The sequence below is a fragment of the Xenopus laevis genome, chromosome 2L (assembly GCF_017654675.1).
Source record: "Xenopus laevis strain J_2021 chromosome 2L, Xenopus_laevis_v10.1, whole genome shotgun sequence".
NCBI lineage: Eukaryota > Metazoa > Chordata > Amphibia > Anura > Pipidae > Xenopus > Xenopus laevis.
This window is the reverse complement of record NC_054373.1, coordinates 78,954,894-78,981,336: the sequence shown is the minus strand read 5'-3', so window position 1 is coordinate 78,981,336 and position 26,443 is coordinate 78,954,894. Positions and strand designations below refer to the sequence as shown.

The following is a 26,443-nucleotide window of genomic DNA, read 5'->3' as shown; positions in this document are numbered from 1 at the left end:
AGTAAATCTGCCCCATTGTGTTGGCTTTCTTCAACTTCCAGTTGCTGCAGGAAGCCAATTTATACCTGTAAATTAATATTCAAATTTGAATTAATTCTATGTGTTTCATGAATTATCCCCTGGCCCAACACAAGTAGCAGAAATATTGCAAATGGTTCTATGCAGCATTATTAATAAAAATCACAATATTTGGAAATTTTACTAACCCGTAGCAACAGATCAACAAGTGGAATTTATGACATCTGTTTGAAAACAAACATCTGATTAGCTGCTGTAAATTAGAAGACCTGTGCAAATCTGACTCCATGTTGTTTGTTCCTGTAACTGAAGTTGGAAGCAATAAGCACAGTTTCACAGCAACGAATTACTGAGCTTCCAGACTGAAACACCAGATACAGGGACATTGAACTTTAACCTTAGCTTTTGGAAAAATGGTAATAAATAAAAAATGGAAAGTAATTGGAAAAGGTCTTTATTTATGGTGAACAATCTGAAAACAATTGAACTGAAAAAAGTGTTTAAAGTAGGTTGTAAGTTGTACGTGTGCCATTAACCCAGCAGATCTGGGTGCATAGTTGCCTCATCTTTGATGTTAAGTCAGAGCTTGGTATAGCATAATACACTGCCTGTCTTGTTTACTGCTGGGCTGGGCTTTCAAGGCCTGTCAAATAAATTGTATTTTTGTGGTCTGCATATTATGGATTACTGCACTGAATCATGTGAGGGCACATTATTGTAGCCCACAGCTTCACATATCATCTTGGGTAGTTGCACACAAGTAGAACAGTAAAAAGTAATACACCTTTTGTCACCTAAGAAGCCTAATGTTGCACACGGGGTGGGGTACAGGAAACAACACTCAAGATGTAATCTATGTGTAATCCCAAAATCAACTCATCCGTGATGGTAACCCCAACGAGCTCCAATTCATTACCTTGTAGAGCAATCAGATTGTTCAGAAACAGACAGACATAACAGCATAATAACATTTATTACTCAGAGGCAGACTTATGATTTTTTTAAGTGGGAAAAAACTTGAAAAATAAAATAGATTCAGTGTTAAATATATAACTCCCATTGACTTATGTAGAAGATCCATGGTTTTAGCTGGCAATTTTTTTTCATTAGAATCTTCACAATTTTTGATTGATACAGTATAAACTTCAAATTCAGAAATATTTAAAAGAAATTGAGATTATATTTTTTAATCACAATTCTAAAATCTTGAATTTTAATACAGTTTCCCCATAGAGTAACACCAATCTTTGTATATGGATATATAAGGTATATGAGGGGTGCAAGGAATTTTTAATGCATTTCCCAGAACAGAAAGTTCATGCTTCAGGGTAAGAGTAAAGTTGCAGCAATAAATGAACACTGTAGCCAACATCATACAGGATATCCACATTACATTATCACGTGTCACAAGTGGTGTGTAATAAATGCAAATATAAAGCTAAATTAGTCATTTCAATTTCTAGAGAGCTTTCAAATATTGCCTTTTTATTGAAATACTTAAAGGAACAGTAACACCAAAAAATGAAAGTGTTTGTAATGAAAATTATTTAATGAAAATATCATGTACTGTTGCCCTGCACTGGTAAAACTGATGTGTTTTCTTCAGAAACACTACTATAGTTCATATAAACAAGCTACTGTAGCATGGTGGAAATTGAAAAAAGGCTATATGGCACAGGTTAAATAGCCTATTAACATGGTTAACATGAACCCTTTCTCCTTTGAATGAATGCCCCCATTGCTACACAGCAGCTTATTTATATAAACAATTGTAGTGTTTCTGAAGCTAACACAGCAATTTAACTAGTGCTGGGCAACACTGCATTCTATTTTTATTACTTTAAAACACTTTTATTTTTTGACATTACTGTTCCTTTAACTACTGCTCACTTACAGTCTAATGACTGCAGTTTGGTTTATTCTGCTTTTCAGAAGACATTCGGACATTCTCGTGGGATATCATGTTATCTCTGACCCAAATGTATGATTGCTCTACAAAGTGAAAAAATACATAGACTCAGTGTACCATCTGGTCCTGCTGTTCTGAGAATATGGATTAGCAAGAGGCCTACTATGGTGACAACAGTGTCAACGTCATGCTCAGGGCATAGACAAAGAAAGCAGGATTGTTAATGAATACACAGGTTATGTATGTAATAGTATATTAATTTCTATTTTTAAATATAAAACTGTTATGTTTTGAGTAGCCGAGGATGAGTATAAAACGCCTCTCAGTATGTAGCAGTAACCATATGCTCACCTGAAGTTTATCTGAATAATTTGAACAGTTAGAGCCTAAGCATATAGGGCTGGAGATACCAAAAATGAAAGTAGTGTAATTGCTTGTCCTGTTCTGCTAATCAGAAACATGATGTTGTTTTGTATTGGGTGGGTCCTACAGTCCAACACAGCAAAAAGGAAATTATTATATAATTAGGATTATTTATTTCTTTGGAAACAAATATAAAGAGGTGTTTTATGCAGATGTCTGCTTTAAAGGGGACCTCCACCCAAACAAATTTATTTTTCATAGTGAAATCAAATGAAAAAAATTAATGTTTACAAAAGTTATTTGTAAGTGTAATTGATGTAATTACTATTGAAAGCACTCTTTGGGGCAAATTTACTAAAGAGTGAAGTATGCCTGCAAAAAATAATCATTTTTATATATTTGGATTATTTTGATAAAATTGAGTCTATGGGGCAAATTCACTAAGATGCGAAGTTGCACTCAGGGGTAGCGTAAGGTTGCGAAGTTGCGCTAGTGTTGATTCGCTATGTAAAGCGAAGTTACGCTAGCGAAGGCTAATTTGTATACGGCGCCAAATTCAAATTTCAATGGAGGAATACGTATCAGCACTACAAATGCCAAGAAAACCTTCAAATCATCATTTAAAAATTTTATTTTAGGTAAGTTGCCACGAGTCAGGAAATGTAGGGGGGAAGGAGGGGAGCCCCAAAAAAAATTTCGATCTTTTTCAGCCTATCACCCATCATGTAGAAAACACGCCAGCATTTTTTGTGACTTAGAAAATTTTTTGACTTTTTTCTTAAACAATCCCTATCTACTCTATTGCGCTTCGCCAGGTCTGAGGTGGCAAAGGAAGTCTAGCGTAAAAGGTAGCGTTCAGTACACTGCGCAAGTTAGTGAATTTGCGTAGTTACGTCGCTAGCGAAAATTCGCCTGACGTAAGGGTGCGAAGTAACACTAGCGAAACTACGCCAGCGTTCGTTAGTGAATTTGCGCAGTAACGAAAATGCCAAACGCTAGCGAATTAACGCAAGCGTTCGACGCTTCGGCGTTTAGTGAATTTGCCCCTATGGGAGATGGCCTTATTCAGAGCTTTCTGGATAATGGGTTTCTGTATATTTGCACCTGTACTGCTAAAACATAGGGGCACATTTACTATGGGTCGAATATCGAGGGTTAATTAACCCTTGATATTCGACCGTCGAAGTAAAATCCTTCGACTTCGAATATCGAAGTCGAAGGATTTACCGCATTTCATTCGTTCGATCGATCGTAGGAACGATTCGAAGGATTTGAATCCATCGATTGAACGATTTTCCTTCGATTCGAAGTAGTAGTCGAAGGTCGAAGTAGCCAATTCGATGGTCGAAGTAGCCAAAAAAAATGTTCAAAATTCGAAGTATTTTTTTATTCTATTCATTCACTCGAGCTAAGTAAATGTGCCCCATAGTGTTAATTTATTAATTCTGGCAAAGCCTGCACCTGGACAGTAAACAGTGGCAACCAATCAAATGTTTTTTTTTCCATTGTTCTGCCTACATCTGAACTAATTAATGATTGGTTGCTCTGGGTTACTCCTGTCCTCCCACAATATCTTGCATGTTTTGTCTACAACCCGTAGACTACAACCCGTAGACATAGGAGAACAACAGAAGAATGTGAGGCATTGTGGGAATCAGAGTATTTGAGTGTAGGAGTCACCAAGCATAGCTTATATTGTACACTTCTCAAACCAGCCAGAAATTAAAGGGCACTCTACTGCACATTCAGCACTTTACTAGTGGGTATTAAAGGAAAACTATACCCCCAAAATGAATACTTAAGCAACAGATAGTTTATATCAAATTGTATGACATATTAAAGAATCTTACCAAACTGGAATATATATTTACATAAATATTGCCCTTTTACATCTCTTGCCTTGAACCACCATTTCGTGACTCTATCTGTGCTGCCTCAGAGATCACCTGACCAGAAATACTACAACACTAACTGTAACAGGAAGAAGTGAGGAAGCAAAAGGCAGAACTCTGTCTGTTAATTGGCTCATGTGACCTTACATGTGGTTTGTATGTGAGTACAGTGAATCTTACGATCTCAGGGGGCGGCCCTTATTTTTTAAAATGGCAATTTTCTATTTATGATTACCCAATGGCACATACTACTAAAAAAGTATATTATTATGATAATGGTTCATTTACATGAAGCAGGGTTTTACACATGAGCTGTTTTACTCAGTATCTTTTAATAGAGACCTACATTGTTTGGGGGGTATAGTTTTCCTTTAAGCTGCACTCAGCTCCTACTCTAAACATCCTTAAAAATTACATTATAAAAAGAAGCATTGCAATATTTGCAATAACAATTCACTTATGCACTTGTTTATCACCCATTTTGTTTCTGTTTGTCTCTTTATCCTCGTAGATTGCAAATTCCAATGCTTTATCTAGTAGGACTTCACTAGCTATATTCTTCTTCATTTATATGTAACATTTTGGACTTATGTTTTTACAGAGTGGTGGGAAATGTGCTAACATTTTACCACAAGTTATAATAGTGTATGCCACCTCGGATTAGACAAAAACTTTTAGAGGAAACCCCCCCTAGAAAAATGCATAAAAATATAAGAAATGTAGAAAAACAATGGCAGAACATGAAAGTTGCATACCAAATAATTATACTTATGGAAAATGTAGCTAAAACCTAATTTAAATGCTAATTAATCAGCCCTGTAGATTTTAATTTTTTATGCGTACAGTGCACAAAACAAATCAGAACTAATAAAAAAAAAGGGAACATTTGCAGAAAAATATCAAATGATAGGGGTGACATTTTCTTTCCTATGTCTTTTTTTACTCAAGGTTAATAACATGATATATTTTTTCATTTTTGAATAACAAGATGAAAGTGTGTTATCTGTACTAATGATTTATGGTATTATGATAAGATCAAGTTTGATCTTCTTGGAAACAAGAAATACATAAAATAGAACATATGGACCCTGCGGGGGATTCTGCAACTCTTAAGTAACAGAGGAGGTGGCATTTACATAGATGCAATCTGTCTCTCATAAAAAAAGAAAATTGCATGAACAAATTATCTGTTACTCGCATGTGTCAATGCCACTTACAGATCATCCGACAGATAATCATGCCACCTACAGAATGTGCCAACTAGCTGTAGATATTCTAAGGGGTGAGAAAATTTAAGTTGTTTTAAAAACTCTGTTTTAACCATATAAGTTTCAGGTCAGCAGTCTAAAATCTTAAGTCAATGGTTTATCTGCACTATTCAATAACCTTCTATGTACTAAATATGACAGAATTTACACTGCTAATGCATTCAATCTGTTAACACACAACCTGTTGTCTGCCAACATGCAGCAAGTGAATATCAGAGGTAGCTGGCATAGAAAGGGTTAGATTTATCAAAGGTTTATCAAAGTATTATTTGTTTATTAATTGTTCAATTACTTTTAACTATTTTATTGATCAATAAGTTAATCAGGCATTTATTAATATGAATGTGAAAAGCATTTGGGTGGGTTTAAAGTAAAAAAACTTTACTAGTAGTAACATATACCTAAGTGCTAGGGATAGTTGTAACACAAAATTCAAATTTTATGTTCTTCTTCAGCCACTGAGAGACATTCAGAAGAAAGGACTCGCTTACCTTTTTTTTACAAAGACAGAGGGACAGAATGAGAAGAAGGCAAGTTATCAAAATCAAACAGAATAGGGGCACATTAACTAAGATCGAGTGAAGGATTCGAATGGGGTACGTCGACCATTGAATAGGCTACTACAACCTTCGACTTCGATTCGAACGATTCGAACTAAGAATCGCTCGACTATTCAACCATTCGATAGTCGAAGTACTGTCTCTTTAAAAAAAACTTCGACTACATACTTCGGCAGTTTAAACCTACCGAGGTACAATGTTAGCCTATGGGGACCTTCCCTGTCACTTTTCTAAGCTTTTTTTGATCGAAGAAAAATCCTTCGATCGATCGCTTAAAATCGTTTGAATCGTTCGAATCGTTCCATTCGGTTTTTACTTCGATCGATCGTAGGATTTGAGCTAAATAGTTCGAATTCGATATTCGAATTGAAGGGTTTTACTTCGAGGGTTTATTAACCCTCTATATTGACCCTTAGTAAATGTGCCCCTTACAATGTTAAGATTATAAACATCGAACTAAAAAATACTTGAACAGAACAAGTTATAAATACATCATAGGACCAGGTTTGTATGTTTCCTCACACATAGGGGCACATTTACAAATGGTCGAATATCGAGGGTTAATTAACCTTTGATATTCGACCCTCCAGAAACGTAACTAGAGGGGGGCAGGCCCTGGCGCAGGACGTGCAGCCGGGCCCCGCCCCCTCCGTACACCAGGAACTGGCCGGGAATATGCGGCGCAAAGCGGCGCGCGGACTGCCGGGGGGCCCTGAGGGGGTGCGGGCCCTGGCCCACTCGCACCCCCTGCTCCCCCGGTAGTTCCGCCAGTGCGACCCTCGAAGTTAAATCCTTCGACTTCGTATATCGAAGTCGAAGGATTTAGTGCTTTTCGTTCAAACGATTCGAAGAATTTTAATCCATTGATTGAACAATTTTCCTTCGATCCCAAATTGGCTAGAAAGCCTATGGGGACCTTCCCCATAGGCTAACATTGATGCTCGGTAGGTTTTAGGTGGCAAGGTAGGAGGTTGAAGTTTTTTTTAAAGAGACAGTACTTCGACTATTGAATGGTTGAATAGTCGAACAATTTTTAGTTTGAATCGTTCGATTCGAAGTCGAAGTCGTAGTCGAAGGTTGAAGTAGCCAATTCGATGGTCGAAGTAGCCAAAAAAAACCTTTGAAATTCAAAGTTTTTTTTTATTCGAATTCTTCACTCGAACTTAGTGAATGTGCCCCTTATTGTCAGGTCTAACATATTCTCAAACTCTGACCTGCTTGATGAACTATGTCTGCATTCACCTACTCAACCACTGGGTTTTTTTAGAATAGATGTGGGTCATTGATCCTGATGGTCTCTCTCCCTGCTGATCCTGATGGCTCTCTTCCTGCTGGTCTCTTCCTCAGACCCAGTATCTAATATCGCATACAAAGTATCTAACCAGTTTGGTTCTTCATGATAGTTTCTGGCAAGTATAAATCCCTCTAGACAATGTTACTTAATTGCACATGTAAAAACATAGTTAAATAGTTCATTTTGGCGATCCCTGATTTATAAATTTAATACACTTTTAAAGTAGCAGCTTATGTTGAATACTTAATAGCTTCGCCTGTACATATCCTCCCCCTGGGCAGTATGCAGTGCAGTTTTGGATTCCAGTCCTTAAGAGGGATATAAATGAGCTGGAGAGAGTGCAGAGATGTGCAAGTAAATTTGTTGATAAAGTGGATCACCATACCAGAGGCCACCCCTTTAGACTAGAAGAAAAGAACTTTCATTTGAAGCAACGTAGAGGGTTCTTCACAGTCAGGACAGTGAGGTTGTGGAATGCACTGCCGGGTGATGTTGTGATGGCTGATTCAGTTAATGCCTTTAAGAGTGGCTTGGATGATTTTTTGGACAGACATAATATCAAAGGCTATTGTGATACTAAACTCTATAGTTTGTATAAATATGGGTATATATAATTCATGTTAAGGTATGGAGGGGTGTGTGTATGGATGCTGGGTTTTCATTTGGAGGGGTTGAACTTGATGGACTTTGTCTTTTTTGAACCCAATTTAACTATGTAACTATGTAACTATTGGCCTGGTAAAGGACTTGTGTATCTGCTTGAGTCTGCATTAATTGCTGCTAAATTCTTTCCTAAATAAATCTTCATTCTTACAACATCAGCTGCCTTTCAATTTCCAGTTTTATATTACCCACATTACACAGCACATAGGCTCCTACCTGCTAGCCACTCACCTGTGGCTCAGACTAACTGCTCATGTAACACATGCCAAAAAGTTAAAATACTGTACCTGCTTTCTATTTTAGACACAGTACAGAGAAAGAATAGTTGCCAATGGAAGTCCACAAACAAAATAAAGAAAGAAAAGAAAGAAAATCATCACTGTACTTCTGCACATCCAGTGTAACAGTGGTATCAGATAGTACAAACACACAGTAGCAAACCAGTGCTGTAAGGTGCAAAGAGACACGAAAAGGAGAGGGAAAAGGATCACAAAGGCAAGAGAATCCCAACAGAATCATTGCCATACAACATATATCTCAACATTAGAATATTAAAAAAAAAAGGGGCAGCTTAGGTCACATCCCAATCGATTCAACTATGCGAACTTGCAGGCAAAAAAACTATACACAATACCAATACACCAACCCCATGGCTTCAGAGCAGATGTTTTTTTTTTGAATTCCTGGCTTGGAGGCATGTTTTGGTTAAATAAAAACCAGGGGTACTGCCATATAACCTCCTTTAGACTGCCAATCCACATAGAAGAGCTAGCAGGCAGCAAATGGGCAATCACAGCACTTATTTTGCATCACCCAGGAGCATTTTTCATGCTTGTTTGCTCCCCAACTCTTTTTACATCTGAAAGTTGCTCATGTAACAAACTAAAACTTCACTTAATTCATTCTTGAAATGGTGCCTTCATCAATAAATAATTATGATTTGTCTTCAAAATTCTGACTTATTTATATTGCTAAATCATTTAATATGCCACATTGCAACAGCCCAGAGGAACCTTAATGCTTAAAACATGTTCTCATAAACCATCAGATTGTCCCCAAGCTCCCATTCTCTCCAAGCTGTCTCACACTTAGAAACCCCATCACAATTCTGTAGCATCATTATTCACTTGTTAACAAGAAATATATAAAAAGTATAAATATAAATTGAGGACTTCATCCCTCCATTCTGATTCTCTGCTGAGTTTTGTAATAAAACTAAGTTTGAACCATTCCTGTTGTATACTGTTTGCCCTTGACTAAAATCCTACTAAAGCATCTCCTTTCCTTTTTTTGCAGACTTTTCTTGAAGCATTTGGGTGGTTTGATGATAACTAAGCAAAAAGTGCCAACCATCCAAGCCATCATTTTCCTGATTTTAGCGTTCATATCAATTTATTGCTGACATTTTTTATTGCTCTTCAGTCTTCATTTTCACAGCTGTTCTTCAGATTCACAACATGAATAATGAACTCTTGGTTTATTGGGTATTATTGCAGAAAATATGCCACATTAAAAACTAATTTTAAGTGTCATTGCTTTCAATAATATATCACAGAGCATATATTTCAATTTAAAAAAATGTATTCAGTAAAATTGGAGAACTGGTCAAGGGTCTGGATGGGGAAGTAGGGATTCAGTTACTCCCTTTAGTGATTAGAGTTACTTATAGCCAGGGGCTCAGTCAGTTAATTGGAAGGAAGGAGTAACAGTTAATTGGTTAGGAATGCCCTTTGGTAGCATGGAATTTCCTATTGGCCAAGGATATCAGGTAAATTTCCTAATTCATAAAAGGGAGGCCATCCCAACTTTTGCTCTTCAAATCCATTTGCTAGATGAGGTTGACTGTGCCAGTTGACTAAGGAAAATTAGGCCTCGGTAAAGTGCTCTAAGGAGTAAGCTACCATTAGTAAGAACTAAGGAGAAGGATAGCTAAAGGTACAGCTCAATCTAGAAATCAGGCTTAGAAAAGTTAGTAGGGGTCTCAAAAGAATTAATATTCTAGAAATCAGCTGCCAACATAGGTACTCAGAAAAATAGACTCAGGTATAGAGAGATCCCTATTGGGTTGATTTAATGTTTAAATGATTTGTATGTAGACCTAAAGTATTAAGATCCAAATTACAGAGAAAACCCTTATCTGAAAAGCCCCAGGTCCCATACTTGTATATGCAGGGAGGCAGAGTTGGCAACAAGCTGTTATCCAGAAAGTTACGAATTACAGGAAGGCCAGGACCTTTCTGTAATTTGGATCTTCATATCTTAATTCTACCAGAAAATCATGTAAACATTAAATAAATCCAATAAGCTAGTTTTACCTCTAATAAGAATTAATTATATCTTAGTTGGGATCGGGTACAAGGTACAGTTTAAATTATTACAGAGAAAAAGAAAATCATTTAAAAAAGATTGGATTATTTGAATAAAATCGAGTCTATGGGAGACAGCCTTTCCGTAATTCGGCGCTTTCTGGATAATGCATTTGAGGATAACAGATTCCCATACCTGTACTTGATGGTAACTAAGCTCAATGAAACCAAATTGCAGCAAAACAATCCTTTTGGACTTATTTAATGTTTAAATGATTTTTATTAGACTCATGGTATGGAGATTATGTTAAGAGGCCTTGTCCGATTAACTCCAGGTCCCAAGTATTTCTTATAGAACGATACCTGTTTTATAATTATTATTATTATTATTATTATTATATCTAACTCAAGAAATGGAAGAGTTTTTGCCTTTTTTAGAGCTATTGCAGAGGCAATTCACCATAAAATGAATGATGTAGGCAGTAATTTTTATGTGTATAGTTTTTAAAGTAAATATTCTTGTTCTGAAGCTTTCAGTGCTGTCATTTTATGTACAAATTGCTATGCCCTCTGATCCTAACAATCAGGCAGTGGATTGTATGACCGATTTAAAAAGCAAAAAGTAAGGGAAAATACACATACACATGAAAAATAAAGACTAGTTTGACATTTGTTTCACTGTTGGTTTTGGGGGAATTTTCTTTTTATGTGAAAATATAACAAATGCATTGACAACACTTTCTGCACCTGATACAGCAGACTATGATTCCTGCCTCAGCAAGACATCGGAGCACTGTTAGAATGTGCATTCCGCTTGAAATCGTCACATGGCACCTAAATACTGGTAAAAGTTTCTAAATAGTGTCTAAAATACCTTTGCTTGCTAGGAATGCAAGAAAACTGAGAATGACATTGTCTGAGAAGGTGAGATTTTTACACACTTGACAATTATTATATAATTCACTGTTTATATCAATTCTATTTAAGTACAAGGTCTATGAGTAATTATCAGGAACATCATAAAGAGGCAGTATACCCTTTGTTCAGCATGAGCGCAATGAATAGGGCATTTTTTAAAATGCACTTTTTGCCTATTGTTTTAATCACAAAAAAATATTTTTTTTTTGTTTCTTGAACCAAACACTTGGGGGCAGATTCATCAAGGGTCGAATTTCAAAATACAAAAAACTTCGAAATTCAACTATCGAATTAAAAAACCTCAAATTCGAATATCGAATTCGAAGTTTTTTCAACAAATTTGGCAATCCTGTGGTCGAATAAATAAAATCAAACGATTCGAACGATTTTTAGCGATCGATCAAAGGATTTCTATTTGACCAAAAAAAACTTAGAAAAGTGCTCTGGAATGTCCCCATAGGCTAACATTGCACTTCGGTAGCTTTAATTTGGCGAAGTATGAAGTCGAAGTTTTGAATAGTCGAATGGTCGAATAGTGGAACGATTTTATCTTCGAATCATCCGAAATGAAGTAGAATGGTCGAATATAGATTTATAGATTTGATGGTCGAAGTACCCAAAAATTTTGAAACTCGAACTTTTTGAAATTCGAACCATTCACTCGAGGTTAATAAATCTGCCCCTTGGAGACCAAACCTACTCCATAGTTGGTCCTTGCAACTGTAGGATATTAATAAATGGTGATCCTTATGCATAAAAGTATATGAGTAATTATCATGAACAACTTAAAGAGACAGTATACCCCTTGTTTAGCATGAATACAATGAATATGGCTTGTGCTGAACATCAGCTCATCTTTGTTAATTATTTAAGAACAAACCAGAAGAGAAAATATTAAAAACTGTTCTTGATACCAATGATATTATTACATTGAGTAAAATAACATTTTCTTTTGCCATTTATTTTTTAATATAATGCATATGTTGTCAATTTTACTGTACCTTATCCTGAATTTGACTTTGACACACACACATAGCAAATATGAATTTTACAAGCCGAAAACATGGATAATATAATATAGAATCACCACTATGTTCTGCTTCACCAGTGAGAAATTAAAGAGACAATAAGTGGAAGTAATAGAAGTTACTACCCCTCAGCCAAGCCTTTTTAGGGGTGACGTGTTTGAAAAGCATATATTGAATTGTACAATCAGGGCTTTCTACATTCCTGGGCTTCCAGCAGTGGTAGGGTCTGCTACTCCTATCTTTAAACCTCCCACTAGATAACTCACCCACCCTCACTTATTTTTCTCTAAGGCACAAACATCAGTATTATTGCTCAGCCATTGGTACAATAATGGTCATCAGGGCAGCCATTGCAAATGGTCCTGCAACACTCATTCTGTACTAAATGTAATAAGAGAGAATATGGTCTGTTGATGTTACAGTTATTGTATTTAAGTGTATAAAACATGGAAAGTCATAATTGTTGCAGTGTGGTGGATTTCAATAGGGACCTTTACTGCAGCCAATTCGAACTCATGAATTATTATAAGTAAGCTGTAGCGATTCGCCGCCCGCGAATAAATTTGTGAAACTGCCGCGAAAATTCACCAGTGTCAAAAATTCAATGGTTAGAATTTTAAGGCCATCATTCTGTAAAGGTATTGGACCTGTTATCCAGAATTGGTCTCCATTATTTATTTTTTATAGCTTCGTAATTTTTGCCTTTTTCTTCAGACTCCTTCCAAAAGGAGGGGGATCCCTTCTAAAAACAAATGCCCTGTAAGGCTACCAATGTTACTGTATTTGCTATTTTTGATTACTCATTTTTTTATTTGGGCCCTCTCCTATTCATATTCCAGTCTCTTATTCGAATCAGTTCATGGTTGCTAGGGTAATTTGGACCCTAGCAATCGGATTGCTGAAACTGCAAACTGGAGAGCTGCTGAATAAAAAGCTAATTAACTAAAAAAAAAAAATTAAAACTAATTACAAATTGTCTCAGCATATCACTCTCTATATCATAATATACATTAACTCAACGGTGAACAACCCCTCCAAAAATCTTCTCACAAAAAGGATATCAGAGAATGCCTTACCGATGAGATGTAGATCAGTTTAAGTAACTAGTGAGTCACCAGTACACATGTTCCTCACACCTGGCCTGTCAGAAAACAAAGGCCTGGTGACCACCTGCTGAGCCTTCTGTATAATAAACACATTTATGTTGCATAGCTTGAAGTAAGGCTGGAGCCTTTCAAGTTTAGTATGTGTGTCCAATATATGTAATTGCTCTATGCATTTTTTTGTCATGATAGGATCATTTTATCTATGCATCATTTGTTTCATATTTATCAAAGCTTTAGGGTAAGGTCACACTGGGAGATTCGGCATATTTGACCTTATTCTTAATAAAAATTATTATATTGTATTTTAGCATTTACATTAGTGGTGCTGATACTGCAGTCCTTTATCTTGAGTCAGTGTGTGAGAGATACTTTAGTGTATCATAGGATCTCCTGATGTTACATCAAACATTCTGCCTCCTGAGACAATAAAGCGCATTATCTGCATAGGTGCTGGCCAGTCCAGGGTACAGTTCTGCATGGTTCGATTGGAGTAGACCCTCGCACACCCGTTATGTAGATGTGTAGATTAGCTCGGTGCTCGATGAATGGAGGGTACGGTGACCTCCCAGTAACTAGAACAAAAGAACACACCGGCACACGAGACTTGTATCTGCAGGACGAGCCCTTGCAAAAGTTTTTACTGCGGTGGTGCAACGTTTTGGGGCTCCGCCCCTTTGTCAAGCATACTACATACAGGTGCAAATGAACATTATAAAGGCAAACCAATTAGTGCTTCATTATGCAAAAATGTGAATGATCAATTTCATGTAAAAGATTTTTCATTATATAAATACCAATTATCAAAAATACATCAGAAAAAAGATTATTATAAAAATACTTTGGTTTTTTTCACAATTATTATATATAAGTGTCATTATAAATAGAGTAAGGCACACAATACTTTTAAGTCCATATTAATGACAGAAAGCAGCGAATTCAAAGTCCCAGTGTTGGACACCTCAATTGAAACAATTGTTGCAATTGACCTAAGAGGAAGATAAAAGTTACAAAAAATCTATACAAAGATAAAAAAGTTAAAAAGTAATCTTACCCTACATTTCAAGGAGGGAAAAAGTTACAGATACCTGTCCCTGTAGTTTAGGCAAAGAAATTTTCTTATCTGTAAGGGAAGTAGGAAAGCTTATTAGACAATTATTTTATAAAAAGCAGGACAAATTAAACTCTTCATTTAATCCCCTCGGATATCTTGTTTGCAGTAACCACATCCAATAACACTCTCTCTGCGAGAGTAGACGTTTTTTATCCTGTCCCTGTTTAGTTGTAATTTTTTCCAAGATTTGCCACCGGATTTGTGCCACCCGGTGCCCGTGTTCAAAAACATGTTTGGCTAACATGGTCTCTTTTTTAAATTTTGTACCCTCAGTTTTAATCTTTGCAACTTCCCCAGTGATTGTAGGTGGATGATAATTACGTATGACAGATTTGTGTTCGTTTAAGCGGACTTTTATAGGACGTGATGTCTGTCCCACGTAAGCAAGTCCGCATGGGCATTTAATGCAATAGATAACCTCATAGCTGTCACATGTAAAAAATCCTTTTATTTTATGTTTTGTTCCTTGGTGGGGGTGAGTGACTGCATTGCCTGGAATTATTCCATTGCAGTGACCACAATTCCTGCAGGGGAAGGTTCCAATGGAGTGTTCAGTTAGGCGACTTGTATCAAATTGCTGACTTCTAGGTTTAATTAGTTGGCCTACATTTTTCCCTCTCCTATATGAAAATAAAGGGGGGGCCTGGAACAGGTGTCCAAATTTCGGATCAGATTTTAATATTTCCCAATGTTTGAGAATAATTCTTTTACAAAGTTGGGAATTACTATCAAACGAACTGACAAAAGGAATTCTTTTGGCTTTATCTCCCTGATTGAATTGTTTTTTGACTAGTAACTCACTCCTTGGTAATTTTCGTGCTTCTTCTTTTTTTGTTTGTAGGTTTGCTCTGTCATAGCCGCATTCCTTAAATTTATTAAGCTTTAATTCAGCTTGTGTGTCATACAGATTATCAGAGGATGTGATGCGTCGAACGCGTAGTAACTGACTTTTTGGTAACCCCTTGGTAAGCCCAGGGGGGTGGAAGCTAGTAGATCTTAATATATTGTTTCTGTCAGTGGGTTTAGTATATAATGAGGTTACAAAGCTTGACCCTGTAACTGTGATGTTAACATCCAAAAAGTGTATTTCTTTAGGATCAAATTCAAGGGTAAATTGGATTGTTGGGTGGACTGTATTTAGATGTTTCAAAAAATTAGTCAGTGTTTCAGGTGTGCCAGACCATAGAAAAAATGTGTCGTCCACATATCTCATGTATGCATTGATATATTTGGCATACTCCTCATTGGAAAAAATGAACGTATTTTCAAAAGAATCCATAAAGATGTTCGCATAGGCTGGTGCCATGTTGGCACCCATGGCACAGCCCTGTAACTGGAGGTAGTACTCCTTATTGAATAAGAAGTAATTTTTAGTTAATACGTTCTCCAATAAGTCACAGAGAAAATTTATTTTGAAATTTGGTAGGTTACCTTGGGACAAGTATGTACGCATACATTCTATGCCCTCCTCGTGGGGTATAGAGGTAAAGAGGTCCTTTTACGTCCAAGGAGCACAAAAGAAACTCACTTGTTGGCATAGTTACCTCGTTAAGTCTATTTAAGAAGTCAGTTGTATCGACTAAACAATATTTTAAGGTAGGTAGAACCTCTTGTAAATGCATGTCGATAAAAATAGCTAACGGTTGCCAGAGTGAGCCTATGTTCGAAACTATAGGACGACCTGGAGGTTTAATGAGGCATTTATGGATCTTAGGGAGGAAGTACACTTGTGGGGTTTTTGGGCAGTCATTGAACAATTGTTTGTACAAATCTTCTGTAATTATTCCTTCCATTACTGCAGCATTAAGCAGTATATTAATGCTATTTTTAAATTTTAAAGTGGGATCTCCCATCAATTTTTTGTACAATACTTTATTGTTCAATTGACGCTCAGCCTCAATAGTGTAATCAGTGGTATTAAGTAATACAGTTCCTCCACCTTTGTCTGCTCTTGTAATAGTTATATTACTGTTTCCTTGTAACGTCTTCAGGGCTGCTCGTTCAGCACTAGTTATATTATGCTGAATATGCTTAGATTTTTGTTGTAACTTTTTATTCATTTCAACCATTACCATTGTTTCAAAAGCATCTATCATCGGATAACTCCCTGCGGGGACAAAATTACTTTTTTGGCCAAGTTTATTTTTTAATGTTATGGCCATAGGGTCTTTAGGGGCAGTGATTTTTTTATCCCCAAAATACACCTTAAGCTTAAGAGACCTGATAAATTTAAACATATCCACAGTAAAAGTAAATGAAGGAGCAGTATATACTGGAACGAAATTAAGGCCTTTGCTCAGTACAGTCAGTTCGGCTTGGGTAGGATGGTAGTCAGACAGGTTAAATATCGTAGTTACCTGCGAGTCTGCGTTGATTTCTTTTGTTTGTTCGGTGTAGGTCCTTGCTGAGTGCCGGCGTCCCCTCCTGGTTTTGCGTATCGGCGTTTGCGGCCTTCCCCTAAAAAAGACATTGACACTCCGTGTGATGAGGCAGATGAAATATGTCCAGCATCGGATGACTGCTCGGAGGCCCTGTCGGTGGAGAAAGCAGAGGAGGTACGCACTCTGCGATTCACACGCCGCGACTCCTTCCAGGTATATACCTCTCCTTGTTCGTAGTCTCTGGTGTCCCTCTTGAACTTGAGCAGCTTGATCTGGAGAATCTCCTGCTGCATCCGCTCCATCTTGTGCTCGAGTTCTCGTAATGTCTGGTCGCTTGTATCTGTAGTGCCCATATATTCCTCCTCCTTTAGCCGAATTTGTTGTTTTAACTCCTTGGATCCCGTCTGTAGCTGTTGAATAGTGAGGGCAATCAGATCGAGGCTGCACCGGTTTAATATCCCCTGCCATTTCTGTCTGAACTCCTGGCTGTCTTTGAATAGGGCCGGTTGCAGCATAACCCTCAGGCCACGTGGGATTCGTTGTGCTTTGGCATACTCTGCTAATGAGGCTATATGTAGCCCCCATGATACTTCCCTTCGTTTCAGTTGTTCAAGGGAATGAAGTATTTCTGTATTGTTCGGTACTGGTGTTGTAGGGAGGCTCTGTGCTGCGCTGAGGATCTTTTTTCCTCTCTGCTTCAGTGAAGCTAAACGTGTCTGCCCGTCGATCTGTAGTGGCAGCAATATCCGCAAAAGACATATCGTAGGTGGGGTGCTGAGTAGTCTCACCGTTTCTTTGATACTTCGATTGGAGTAGACCCTCGCACACCCGTTATGTAGATGTGTAAAAAGTTCTTTTGAAAATACGTTCATTTTTTCCAATGAGGAGTATGCCAAATATATCAATGCATACATGAGATATGTGGACGACACATTTTTTCTATGGTCTGGCACACCTGAAACACTGACTAATTTTTTGAAACATCTAAATACAGTCCACCCAACAATCCAATTTACCCTTGAATTTGATCCTAAAGAAATACACTTTTTGGATGTTAACATCACAGTTACAGGGTCAAGCTTTGTAACCTCATTATATACTAAACCCACTGACAGAAACAATATATTAAGATCTACTAGCTTCCACCCCCCTGGGCTTACCAAGGGGTTACCAAAAAGTCAGTTACTACGCGTTCGACGCATCACATCCTCTGATAATCTGTATGACACACAAGCTGAATTAATGCTTAATAACTTTAAGGAATGCGGCTATGACAGAGCAAACCTACAAACAAAAAAAGAAGAAGCACGAAAATTACCAAGGAGTGAGTTACTAGTCAAAAAACAATTCAATCAGGGAGATAAAGCCAAAAGAATTCCTTTTGTCAGTTCGTTTGATAGTAATTCCCAACTTTGTAAAAGAATTATTCTCAAACATTGGGAAATATTAAAATCTGATCCGAAATGTGGACACCTGTTCCAGGCCCCCCCTTTATTTTCATATAGGAGAGGGAAAAATGTAGGCCAACTAATTAAACCTAGAAGTCAGCAATTTGATACAAGTCGCCTAACTGAACACTCCATTGGAACCTTCCCCTGCAGGAATTGTGGTCACTGCAATGGAATAATTCCAGGCAATGCAGTCACTCACCCCCACCAAGGAACAAAACATAAAATAAAAGGATTTTTTACATGTGACAGCTATGAGGTTATCTATTGCATTAAATGCCCATGCGGACTTGCTTACGTGGGACAGACATCATGTCCTTTAAAAGTCCGCTTAAACGAACACAAATCTGTCATACGTAATTATCATCCACCTACAATCACTGGGGAAGTTGCAAAGATTAAAACTGAGGGTACAAAATTTAAAAAAGCAACCATGTTAGCCAAACATGTTTTTGAACACGGGCACCGGGTGGCACAAATCCGGTGGCAAATCTTGGAAAAAATTACAACTAAACAGGGACAGGATAAAAAACGTCTACTCTCGCAGAGAGAGTGTTATTGGATGTGGTTACTGCAAACAAGATATCCGAGGGGATTAAATGAAGAGTTTAATTTGTCCTGCTTTTTATAAAATAATTGTCTAATAAGCTTTCCTACTTCCCTTACAGATAAGAAAATTTCTTTGCCTAAACTACAGGGACAGGTATCTGTAACTTTTTCCCTCCTTGAAATGTAGGGTAAGATTACTTTTTAACTTTTTTATCTTTTGTATAGATTTTTTGTAACTTTTATCTTCCTCTTAGGTCAATTGCAACAATTGTTTCAATTGAGGTGTCCAACACTGGGACTTTGAATTCGCTGCTTTCTGTCATTAATATGGACTTAAAAGTATTGTGTGCCTTACTCTATTTATAATGACACTTATATATAATAATTGTGAAAAAAACCAAAGTATTTTTATAATAATCTTTTTTCTGATGTATTTTTGATAATTGGTATTTATATAATGAAAAATCTTTTACATGAAATTGATCATTCACATTTTTGCATAATGAAGCACTAATTGGTTTGCCTTTATAATGTTCATTTGCACCTGTATGTAGTATGCTTGACAAAGGGGCGGAGCCCCGAAACGTTGCACCACCGCAGTAAAAACTTTTGCAAGGGCTCGCCCTGCAGATACAAGTCTCGTGTGCCGGTGTGTTCTTTTGTTACAGTTCTGCATGGGTCATGTTGGGCAGACCCTTGCCCAACAAAGGCCCACTGACCTGAAACCATATCTGCACCTGCCACCCCGCTATACCTCCTAACCAGACACGCATGTGCAAGGGTTTACTCACCACCCAACCGTACCACTAGAAGTGATGTCACTTTGGACTGGAAGTGACGTCACTATGGAGTTGGACCGACCAGGTAAAGGAAAAAAAATTGCTAGATTGGCAAAGAGGGCTTGACCCGAAGCTGAACCAGATACCTAATGGATCCATGGAGAAAGGAGATGCTGCAAGGTGGATCTGCATTAAATCAAACAACGTGCTCCACATCCAAAGACTCTGTGGTGATACACTAAAGGGCAGCTCCAATGCGATGTGGCATATATATGCTTTTAACCATGAACACTATGTGAGTGTATTTTAAATATTTGCTTTTAAATAATAAAAGGTGAGTACCCACCTAAAATGTTTATATAAGGGAATTAAAATCTTTATTTCCTAAGGTGGCGTTGCAGGTAGACAGGGTCTACACATGTGGTGCATTTAATAATTCCCACCGAGCACAAATGTCGGATCTTGTCGCAGGATTCATCCGACACAACACGACTGTCGGATGCATACACAGCATGCAGCGTCTGCATAAGACAGTCTTGTCGGATGAATGCTGCGTCACCATCCGACATTGCTATTGCTTAACTTATTGTCCGTCGCATCCGTTTGGCGCAGCGCATCGGATCCACCGAAAACGCACCGAAGTCGCCATTGTAGTTATACCCTAAGAGTGCAGACTTAAATATTAAAAACAGTTGAGAGCACATGTGACTCCTCTAGTGGGTGTTTTTTCATTCCTTATGAAGCAATGCCTGAGGCAAGGTTGTCACCTCACCTCATGGCCTGTGCCAGGTAATCTTCAAAAAAAAGAGCACACAGTTCTCCCTTTCAACTTATATTTGAAAGCCCTTAGCATATAATTACTAAGAGAGATTTCAGTTACAGTGATACTGTCCCCGTAATGTTATTTAGCCCCTCTCTGTGGGAATGTCTACATTTCTCTGAACGTTAGTCAGCAGCAGCAAGTTCTAACCAGCTCCCATCAAAGCCCAGCTTTGACACATACCAATATACAGTATAGGAATAGGGAATTCCTTTGGGATGATATTTTAAGCTTGTGGGAAAATGACTCGTGAACAGCTGTGTTTGCTGGAGGTTATACTTGGACTGCACAGTGTTCCGAGCATTAACTCTTTCACTAATAATGCTTAGCCATGGATATTGGAGCTCTAGCATGAATATACTCACTCTAATGCCACCTGCTCTGCATATCTTAAGTTGCTTTTTAGTCTGATCAGATTTCTTTCTGTCTTTCATAGACAGATTTAACACAAGGCATAACTATATTGAAGAAAGTAAGGGTCAGTTTAAGACATCCCGGGAATGCAAAATTTAAACAAGGTTTTACTGCTGTAAAGAGCCCAAGGGACGATATCGCTATGTTTAAATTTATGAGTGCACATATGCATGTTTTTTTTTTCCAGTGCCATTGAAAGAGTTAATAGCTGCTTTGATCCTATAATCAGCCTGTCTTGTGCTGCTGAGAGGATAATCTACTAAAGGTTAATCTCATTTTGTATCAAATCGGAATGCTCCTCTTAATGTGATTTTTCTTTCTAAGAATGGCAGGTCTTGCCCATCTGAGAGTGATGATTCCAGTCATTCACTTTAATACTCTCCAGTGTGTGTTTGGGAAATGCTATCTATAAATAACTCTATATGTTGAACTGAAACCAGGGCACTATCTGCAATGATGTTTCCTCTGGGTACTCTACTTTCCTTCAAAAACATATAGGAAGGTTTATTGGCTGCTGATAAAAATTATAGGAACTTTAGGCTGGTGGCACATGGTAAGATTCAGGGAAGATTAATCGCCCAGCGACAAATCTCTTCTTCGGGTGACTAATCTCCCCACAATGCCTTCCTGCTGGCGATTCACATTCTTGATGGCACATGTATCGCTTTGTTTTCCAAACATGTCCGAAGTTGCCTCATGAGGAAATCTCTATCGAATCTTGTGCCACCAGCCTTGTGATGTGTCCATGCTACTTTTCTTAACAGAAAGCTTGTTTACAAAGACCTGCGACAAAGGGGCACAGTCCTGAAAAGCTGTATATGACATAAACACACTGGAAGCTCTGCCTTGTTGTGTTGTCTTCTGTTTAACTTACAATAATATGGTGCTGCCACAATCAAAGCCGGAACAACTTAAGCAAACACGTTCAATGTTTTGCTCCAAAACAGAAGAGATAGTACTTTATTTATAATTGTTTAACATGACCTGTAGAAGCTGTGTGACAGCACTGCAACAGCAAAGATGTAAAAAAAAAAGTAGAGTAGGATGCTTGGAATACCCTGCCAGGGCTTGTACTGGATAGTCACAAACTACCATTTGAAATTGGATGACCTGAATAATTTAACACTTGCCCTTCATCTAGACCTGGCTGACACCTTTGATTATACAGGCGTGGGATCTGTCATCCAGAAACGCATGGGCGGAGGATGAATCATAATCAAAGTCCCCTAGTAATAAGTAAATTAAATGCCAAGGAGCGTCTTTGCTTCCAACAAGTAGCAAGATGGTATGTCTAGGACTTATTCCCTCTGCTTATCATACTGCTGATTTGAAAACACTGACAACAAAGTGAACTGAAGTAGGTTGTACACTGGGAATCTACTCTGTCTAGGACCAAAGAGGAAGTAGCTTTGATTTCCCTGTTTAATTTTATCTCCAGTTTACTCAGAAAAAACACTAAATGACTTTGGATATCTATGGGTGTTGAGGTGTAGTTGAACACCAGCTCGGGGCTGCAGGATGAACCCTGGTAGTAGCTGAAGTGGAAGGTTTGAGTAGAATTCAGTGCACACTTAATAGCATAGCATTCTCACCATAATGTGTTATCGGTTATTTATATGCCCATTGTTCAACAAAAACACTGTATACTGATACCCCAAGGACGTGATATAGTTGGGTTGAGGTACCACAAGGACATACATTATGACACAGTGGCTCTGGGTGCAGACACAGAACAATGCAGATATGAGTGGAGAGGATGTTTCTTGGCCTGCATTTATAAACAGCCCAGTTGCAGGCACGCAAGGTGGATTTTACAGTGAGAATGCAAACTTTCAATTTCTGTGCCGAAATTTGCTGTGTGTTTCTGCACCCTGGTTGACATTATGTTTCCAGGTGCAGGCAAGACAGGATAGGAGTTTAATGCCAGAGTAGGGTCTGATTTTTGGCCTGCATATTTCATCTGGCAAATTTTCTGGCATTAGTCTTACCCTTGAAACCCCAATGTAGTATCTTGCTATCCTATTTCAGCTACATCTTCTTTAAACAGATGTAGCAGATTTGTTATATATAGTATATAGTAAGTAATATAGTAAATTAGGTTGAAAAAAGACACACGTCCATCAAGTTCAACCTTTTAACTTTTTTTAACCTGCCTGCCAGTTGATCAAGAGAAATGCAAATAAAACCCATCTGAAGCCTCTCCAATTTGTCTCAGAGGGAGAAACAATTCCTTCCTGACTCCCAAACTAGTCCCTTGATCAACTTGTACTATGAGCTATCTTCCCTGTAACCCTGTATTCCCTCACTTGCTTAAAAAAGCCATCCAACCCCTTCTTAAACCTCTAATCTAAATCTAGGCGGAACCTCTTTTCTTCTAATCGGAATGGGTGATCTTGTGTCAGCTGGGAAGATTACCTATTGGTAAATAAAGCATTACAGAGATTATTATATGATCCTCTTATAGTTATCATATCACCCCTTAAGCGCCCTTACTCCAGTGTGAACAACCCCAATTTGGCCAGTCTTTCCTAAGATTTTCCATACCTTTTACCAGCTTAGTTGCCCTTCTCTGTACCCTCTCTAATACAATAATGTCCTGTTTGTGTGATGGAGACCAAAACTGTACAGCATATTCTAGATGGGGCCTTACCAGTGCTCTATAAAGAGGAAGAATGACCACTTCCTGCCGTGAATCAATACCCCTTTGTAAGGGCTTAACCTGGTGGTCTAGCAGGGAACTACGGCCCAGCAGGGACGCCCGCCGCAGGGACGCCCGCAGCCCTAGTCCTTTCTCCTCAAGCTCCTGGTTCTCTATGGTGCGAGTGGCTGTGCACTTCCGGGTTTACGTGCCGGCCGCGTGACGTCATCATGCCAAATGACGCAAAATTCAAATATTTAAAGGGGCTTCTGGCTCAAAATCATTAACCGTTGTAGGTTCCACAAGCTAGTATTCTGGGTATATCGTGTTTGATTCCTGTTTTTGATCCCTGCCTGTCTGATTACTCTGAACTCTGCCAATATTGACCCTTGCCTGCCTGACTATCCTGAACTCTGTTAATCCCGACTCCTGCCTGACGATTTTACCGGTATTGACCTTTGCCTGTCTAAACTTGCATGTACTATGCCCGCACCGACCCTGGCCTGAAAGGCGGCTGCTACAGGGGGAAGCAGAGCCAAGACCAGGGAGCCTAGCACTTGTTTTGGATTTAGGGTGCCGATCGTGACACCCTTTTAATACAGCTCAAGACCTTATTTTCCCCTTGATGCTGCTGACTGGCATTGCTTGCTTGGATATTTTTACATCCCAGGTGCATGACTTGCCATTTATCAACATTAAATCTCATTTGTCACTTAGCTGCCCAGATAGCCAATTTGTCAAGATCCTGTTGCAAGGATGCCACATCCTGGATGGAATTAATTGGGCTGGATAGTTTTGTGTCATCTGCAAACACTGATACTTACAAGTCATTTATAAACAAGTTAAATAAAAGTGGACCCAAAACTAAAAACTGAGGGACCCCACTAAAAACCATATTTCAAGAAGAAACAGAGGGACCCCACTAAAAACCATATTTCAAGTAGAGAATGTACCATTAACAACCACCTTCTGTACCCAATCCTGTAGCCAGTTTCCTATCCATGTGCAAATGACTTTGTAAAGCCCAATAGAACTTAGTTTAGAAAGCAGTTGTTTATGAGACACAGTATCAAACGCTTTGGCAAAATCCAAATGAATCACAACCCCCCCCCCACACTGTCCAGCATCTTACTTACCTCATCATAAAAAGCAATCACATTTGTCTGACATGACCTTTACTTCATAAAGCCATGCTGATTGCTGCTCATAACTTGCCCACCACAGATGTCATACTTACTGGTCTATAATTGCCAGGCTGAGATCGTAATCCCTTTTTAAATATTGGAATGACATCAGCTTTTTTCCAATCCTAAAGGTCCCCATAGACGCAAAGATTTTTCTTTGGTGAATGACCGATTTAAGCGAAATCTGACCAATCCGTCAAATTAAGTAAGTGGGAATCAAACCATCATACATACGATTTGTCGTCTGACATCTGTCAGAAAAATCGGCCAGGTTAAAAAACATTTATCGCTTCCAGTGCAATCTATGTTTGCAGGGCCAATCAGGCAGCTACCCTCAGTTTTCCTGGCAATATTGCCTGAAATGGTCTTTTTAGTTGATGGACAAATCGTACATATAAACGATCTTTTCGAAATAATTGTGGTCTCACGATAACGAAAAGATCTGTTAAAAATCTTTCGCCAGCTATAGGTACCATATCAGATGAAAGCGAATCTGAGAAAATCAGAAATAAGGGCTGGTCTAAAACTGAACTAAGCCCTGGAGCCTTGTTTACATACATTTTTATTAAAGTATTATGAATCATATCCTGAGTCAGCCACTGACTAGATTGAGCTGAGCCATCAGTGCAGCTATGAAGTGAGCTTGGGAACTCAGACTCCTCTATTGTATACACTGAAGAAAAGAACTGATTTAGCACATTTGCCTTTTCTGTATCTGTCACAACCATACTGGTACCATTATTTAATGGAGCAACATTTTCAACCTGCATCTTTTTACTATAAACACATTTTAAAAAATTTTGGGGGTTAGTCTTAGCCTTTCAGATTGCTGTTTTACAACATTTATTATAGTGTTTATATTCATTAAATGCAGCTTCTGTCCCCACAGACTTGTAGTTTTTAGGGTGATTCTTAGGGGCAAATTCATTAAAGTGCAAGCGCAAATTTGCCAGCGTGACGTCATTTTGTTACTTCGCCGATTTACTAACGGGCGCTGGCGTAAATTTGCTAGTGAAGTGGACCTACTCTAGCGCTACTTCGCACCCTTACGCCAGGTGAAGTTGCGCTATGGCGAAGGGACGTAACTACGCTAATTCACTAACTTGCGGATTTTCATGAACGTTAACTCTTGCGCCAGACTTGCCTTCGCCAACTGAGACCAGGCGAAGGGCAATAGAGTAGATAGGGCTTGCTTCAAAAAAAGTTGAAATTTTTTCCTTTTTTAAGGGTGATAGGCTGAAAAAGATCGTACATTTTTTTGGGGGTACCCTCCTTCCCCCCTACATTTCCTAACATATGGCACATAAACTATACAGTGGGCAATATAACACCTCTAATTTTATTTTATGAAGCTTTCCCAGGCTTGTGTAGTGTAATGTATTTGCTGCTACATATACGTCCATTGTACTTTAACTTGGCGCCGTATGCAAATTAGGCATCGCTAGCGTAACTTCGCTTTCTTTGACGAATTAACGCTAGCGCAACTTTGCTACCATTCGCCTCCCTGAGCGTAACTAGTGAATTAGCGGCGCCCTGGCGAAGTGTGGCGAAGCCTGCGCTAGCGCAACTCCGCAGGTTAGTGAATTTGCCCCCTAGAGTCTACATTTACTCCTTAAGGGAATAAATTGAGAAAAGTAATGATTTGATATAATTTTAAATGACAACCATTTCTGTTCTGTGTTTTTAGCTGAAAACGTAATGCCCCAATCTATGCTCTAAAGGGCATTAGCTTTTCTGAAATTCACGTTTTTGTTGCCCCAGTGTATATTTGTTTTTTGCACCAGATATTAAATG

General features: G+C 38.3%; 1 protein-coding gene across 1 annotated transcript; it reads right to left on the bottom strand.

Annotated features, from left to right (window-relative positions):
• Window positions 1-14,423: 14,423 nt before the first annotated feature.
• LOC121399722 lies at window positions 14,424-17,689 on the bottom strand. The gene is made up of 2 exons (XM_041581277.1): window positions 16,794-17,689; window positions 14,424-14,445 (listed from the first exon to the last, which is right to left on the bottom strand). The coding sequence occupies exons 1-2, from the start codon at window positions 17,687-17,689 to the stop codon at window positions 14,442-14,444; spliced, it is 900 nt and encodes a 299-aa protein (XP_041437211.1). The 3' UTR covers window positions 14,424-14,441.
• Between the last annotated feature and the right edge of the window lie 8,754 nt (window positions 17,690-26,443).

Coding starts and splice junctions, on each gene's coding strand:
- LOC121399722 (XM_041581277.1), bottom strand. CDS start 17,689: ATGAACGTATTTTCAAAAGAACTTTTTACACATCTACATAACGGGTGT.